At 39.1% G+C, this 6077-nt stretch overlaps 1 protein-coding gene across 6 annotated transcripts in view; it reads right to left on the reverse strand.

The window, feature by feature from the left end:
• Window positions 1-6077, reverse strand: part of TNRC6C (trinucleotide repeat containing adaptor 6C) — a 149049-nt gene that overhangs the window by 115832 nt on the left and 27140 nt on the right. For all 6 annotated transcript variants that reach the window (XM_084838237.1, XM_084838235.1, XM_084838236.1 and 3 more), the window contains one exon: window positions 1966-2062. In XM_084838237.1, coding sequence (XP_084694363.1) covers window positions 1966-2028 — 63 coding nt within the window. In that variant the 5' untranslated portion in view covers window positions 2029-2062. The remainder of the gene's footprint in view (window positions 1-1965; window positions 2063-6077) is intronic.

A 6077-nucleotide genomic window follows, 5' to 3' on the forward strand; every position in this document is an offset into this window, starting at 1 on the left:
TAGTTTAAACCAGTGGTAGGCAACCTGGTGTCCTCCACATCTCCCATAATCCTTGACCGATGACCATGCTGGCTGGGGCTTATGGGATTTTTAGTCCAAACACCTGGAGGGTACCAGATTACCTACTCCTAGTTTAAACTATTGTTTATTAAAACAAGGTAGGATCAAAGCATTATTTATTATCCTAGAACATTATTTGTTATCGCTTCAACAAACCATAGTTTAAACTAACCAGGGTCCCCAATTCAGATATAATAAGAAATTCCAGGGAACACATGCTTTTTATCTCCTCTTTACAGCTGCACCAAAGGAGGAGAGGTGAGTGTGTGAGCCCACTCACTGCTGTTTGTTCATCAGATGTTAAGCCATGGTTTAGCATTACTGCTGAAATGGGTCCTCAACTTTAAACCATAGCTATATACAAAATTCAGAATGCCCATTAACCAAACCCTTTCCCAAGTTTCTAGTAATGATCCTTCCTCACCATGGTACATCCTCACCATGCAGGCAGATGTTGACAACATTACCAGGAGTATAGTGGGAGCAACCACAAGATGACAGCAACCATACTACTCCATGTAACGTATGAAGCAGGGCTATTACCTCTATACATCACTTTTTTTTTAAATTAACTCCTGTTGATGTGAACCAACAACACTTCCCAATAAGATAGCATAATCATGTTAGTCTTTGGTTTACAAATTCAAGGGTTAAATGTAGCACTTAAGTAGACCCGGTTTACATGACACAACAATTCACTGTGGCTTAATTTACCCACAGGGGCTGTCATGTTGTGCTGGGTGCCTGTGTGCACCCAGGCTGCAGGGTTGTTTCAGGGTTAGACAACCCTCAAATAATCAATGGCTTGTTCGGGGGTTATCTTAGGGTTGTCTGACCCTCGAACAACCCTGCTGCCTGGGTTTGCACAACAAGCCATGGCGAGCTGGGTGCCTGCAGGCGTCATGCAAAAATGGTGCACACGGGTGCCCAGTATGATGTAACAAGACCACATAGGTAAATTAATCCCCCCACTCCTGAAATCAATGAGTATTTCCAGAAAAAGATAGTACTTATTATTGTGTCACTGATCAAATCAATCTGTTGTTGGAAAAGTAGTCATATGCAGAGATCTGGCAGATGTTCCTGAAATTTCCACCCAAAATTATTATTTTCTGCCATCAAATCAGAGCAGAACCTTTTTTTTGAATATTATAGGCATGGAAAAGTATGTAAGCTAAGGTTCTAGGATGGGAGAGAGCTTTTCTATCTGTATGTATACACGTCTGCATTCGCTATACTTTCCTGTACAAATTGCACTGGATCAAAAGGAGGATTTGCTATTAAATAAAATCCACTGTGCACAGGATTTTGGGAATATTACAAGCATAGGTCAGGCCCTTCTTGTGTTGCCCAAATATTGCCTCCACCTGGGGTTACTCTAGATGGTAAGGTTTAGTTGCAATTCACAAACACTATGGGCAGTTTCCAACACTGCCAGTCCGCTCACACTTCAGATGTACCACTAGCATTACTGACCTCTAGTGGGATGGTGATTTCCCCCTCAAAACCAGTTGCGCCAGCTTACACTATTTGCACACTACTAGAGATTGTTTATGCTAGCAGTATATCAACAGTGCAAGTAGACCGGTAGTGTTGGATATGGCCCTTAAATCAGACTATAGTAAAAGCATTTTGTTAGGCCAGGAAGTCTGCAGATCATACAGTATGCCTCTTAGAAGAAATGTGAACAAAACCAAATGTATGCATAATGTTATGTAACTTTTTCAAACACTGGTCACAGTCTATGGGGCTATCACAATAGCAAACAAAAATAATTCCTCCAAGTCACACTAATACACCTCCCAGAGAACTTCAGTTATTTGGTGGTTTAAAAGTAGAGTAAAAATAATGACATCACCCCAAAATATTATAGTTACATCATTAAAGTGAGACATTTGAACAAACCTTTTTCTGAGCACCTTCCTTCTTTTTCTTTTCTTCCTGCTTTTTCTTTTTCTTTTCTTCCATCAAATGTTCCTCTTCTTGTGTTTGTTCTTTCTCCCTGTTTAAAAACGGAGAATGGGAACCATTTTAGAGAGTTGTTTTAGAGATGCCCAAATTATACACAAAGCTTCTAGTATTTAAAAATATCTTACATATAAACAAGCATTTAAAAAGCTAACAACCCACGACTCTTTACTACTGCAATCAATAGCATTTAGCTAGAACTGGTATTAATTTATAACCCAGAGAAAAGCAATCAAAACATCTATACCTGCAGCTTATTAACTGAGCACTTTAGAAACATTACAAAACAAAGCCCAAACACACCAAAAGACCTCTACAAACAAAATGTTTAAAGATTTATAACCAACCTGAAACTCTAAAAAAATTAGAATTTCACATACTTGTAAGAAAACTGAAACAACCCCCACCTCCTCCTCATAAACCTATCCCTAAGAAATATCAGGGGAAAGGGGGTAGGGGTGGGAGTTAATAGCAGGGACATTAGCAAAAACAAACAAACCCCCCTTAGCTAAGACCTAGTGACTACAACTCCAATGTGTTGGAGCTGCAAATTCCACTTAAATGAAAAACCACTAATACTTCATTATAATTACAATACGTAACTGATGGCCAAAAAATGATGGTGGGGAAGGGATGGATTGGAAAATATCTCTTGAAGAATAATAAATACACATTCTTCTATACTTTATTTTACATTTTAAAAGTCCTGTTAAGGCCCATTTTTATTCTGCATTTGAACTCAAAATATTAAAGCATTTTTGTTTCAGAGTAAATAAATTAGCATTATATACAAAAAAGGCCAAGTTACAACCTAATTATGGGTTATATCCAATAGTGTCCATCTACCAGCGGAATAGTATCTACTGCTCCCCCGTCCCCTGAGAGATTCCCCTTCCCCTGAGAGATGGTTGGGGGGGGGGGGCTCCTCCAGAGCAGAATTTAAGAGGCTACAGAAGAAGGTGAGGGCGGGGAAGTCTCATTAAGTGAGCTGAAGTCTGCTCGCATAATGTCGGATGTAGCCTTGAAAGAAAATATAAGGCCTATATTTTCTGACAGGATTCAGAAATTATACGCACAGGCAACCTAATCCACAACCTACAACTCAGTTAATTTAAATTTTCACTTAACTGCCCTGTAGATCAAGCTAAAAGTGTTAAGAATGCTAAAAACTCACAGATTTTCTACAGTAAACTATTATGCTGCTTTTCAATAGGCACAGTTACAGCTCATTTCCCAGCACTTTTCCAGCTGGTAACAATAGCAATCTCTCTCATGGGCACTGTGCTACAGGTTGTAAATTGGCAAATTTGAGAAAATAGGCAAGAAGTCTGTCAGTCTTCTGTCACTGTCACCTAGTGTCAGATATCCAGGGTACAAAATCCTGACCTGTTGTGATAGCAGATGAAACTTTTGACCCTGCACCACAGCTCTGTGCAAGCAAGATCAATGAACTGTGAATTATGTTGTTACACAGCCAGCAGCTATAAACTCTGCTAAAAATAAGCCTTTCTTAAAAGCAGAAATTTGTTCAAGACGCAATTATCTGTCTATTTTCAAGTATAACCCCAGTATGAAGCTTTTGAAAGGGAGCATTTTGACAGTATACAGGGAGTACTGAACAGTGTAAATTTCAAAGAGAAATTGGGAAAGAGGTATATTAGCTGACTGTGGCCCGATTTAAAATGAATCATCAAGAAAAAAGAACTTGACAAAGAATACATAGCTGGGAATTTTAAGTGGCCCAACTTAGTCCATAACTTAATGGGGATTGTGGGAGCACCCACCTTCCCTTTATAAGGAGTAAAAAAGAACGGTAAAATATTGTTTTCTTTACTGCCTTTGACACTTGTAGTCAAGGGGTTTGGGAACTACAACTCCCAGAGTACCTTGTGAACCTACCATTTTGTCTTTTGCTTCGTGGTAATATTTGAACTCATGCTGTGCATGTGCCACAGTAGCAGCATACTATAGTGCAGCAAGGGGTAGCATAGAGGTAGAGGCTGAAGTACTAGGGCAACCTACAATGCAGGAGGGGTTGCTGATTGCTATGGAAGGAAAAGAGCTCATGTTTGTGTATGTGTTAAAAACATGAGCTTGATACAGCTAAAGCACTGAGCTTGGAAACAGTGAGAGATTCTTGCAGAGTTCAGACTTGAATGTATCTTGGAAAGAAAAGGCATAAAAGATCATGTGGGATCATTCAGTGTTGCCAACTCTAAATTTTAGCTAAATAGAAAAAAATTATTTTTCATTAAATAGAACTTTTCCTACTGAACTATAACTATGAATATTAACTTACTTTTTCTTCTAAAATGATGCTTTATTTCTAACCATAAATCACTGAATGATAAAGCAGACATAAGGGGAAATTAAGGCAGACCATCCTAACATGGTCTGAAAGTATTTCATGTAAGTAGAGGAAAGTGGGTAGCAGTGTGTGTGTGTGTGTGTGTGTGTGTGCGCGCGCGCATGCACGCAGGGGGGGTTGATAAGATGTGGGATAATTAAATGAGCTGTCTAAAGTATGCTGTAGTATAGCATGGGACTCGTCGATGTGGGCCAAAAAAGCCAGCAAGGAATTCTGTGGTTTTAAATGCAATTTGAATACTAGATAAGAACGAACTGTAAATACCCTACCACCTCACCATAGAGGAGAGGCAAAATCCCTCAGACCCTCCACATTAGTGCCACATCGCAAATGTCTTATGTAACTTTTGCAGGCAGTCTCTACTGCAGAGAATACTCCTTGTGCATGTGTGCATGTGTGCACGTGCACCCCCCCCCCCCAGTGGGCATGCCCATTGCCAGTATAAAATTCTGTGTGAAATTTGCATCAACAATGACTACGGAAGATTATGTAACCTGAATCATTCTTCTATTTTTATTCCATATTGGCAGCCATGCAATATGGTCCAGAGCCTTCATGTGGCCCAAGGGGGATCTTGGACAATCCTAAGACTTTACTTAGAGATGTTTACACTATAATGTACTATACATCGTTACTTCATAGGTTTCATACACAGCAATAGGATATCAAACACGAAAAACACCAATTGCCCAGATTTAGGTGAAACTGTTTTCTTCTCCCACTGTGATGGCTGGAGGCTCACCCATCTGCCAGTATTATGGCGGTTTTGGAGATGGAGGTTTTGTTTGTTTCATCTCACACAAATTACAAAATTCACCTTTGCCCTGTACTAAAGCATCCTAACTCTGTCAACTCATGATGAAAGGCTACACTAGAAATAAGCAAAATAATCATAATCACAAAGGGAAAGATGGAATATAGGCTTGTCTGTGGAATATATGCAACACTTGAGCCTAATAATTAATGGAAGTGGCAACAGACAGCACATGGATATGTGTATTTCAGCAATGCTGGGCACATCATAGGGTAAATCAGGGATAATCACCACACCATGTCTTTGAATTTAAAGTTTCAGTGGAAATATGTACACTTCAAGAAATGACGCATGCAAACACAACTTCTGGTACACGTAGCATTCCTGAGAGATTTTCATTGCACATTAGCTAACAGCAAATCAAGTAGTCCTATACTTGTCAGAAGCAAGCCCCATTGGCTTAATCCCAGGTAAATGGGCATACAATTACAGTTGAAGTAATCCACAACTCTATGTATTTATTTAAAATATATTTCATCTTTCAGGGCGCACTGCCCTCGCAAGGCTGCTTACAATATTATTTATTTACTTATTTATTGCATTTATATCCTGCCTTTTTTCCTCTTGCAAGGAACCCAATATTACAAAAACATGAACATACAATTACATACAATCACAGTTGTTGCTCACTGTAAACTTCCTAGTGGAGACTTAAAATGTGACCATTTTGTTTTTGATTATAGAGAAATGCAGTGCTACCTAAAACCTTAGAAACAAGATAATAAAATTGGAACTGTTCCAATTTAAGAGAAAAGTCAGACATTCCTTTTTCAGTGTGGCAGCTGCTGAACGTTTCAGTTGTATGATCAGACTTCCATACAGCTGTGAAAATGATTTAAATCCTATTCCTGTGTAGGTTGACCAGAT

Source organism: Heloderma suspectum, chromosome 2, assembly GCF_057233095.1.
Source record: "Heloderma suspectum isolate Gila_16-S chromosome 2, 16-S_ref, whole genome shotgun sequence".
NCBI lineage: Eukaryota > Metazoa > Chordata > Lepidosauria > Squamata > Helodermatidae > Heloderma > Heloderma suspectum.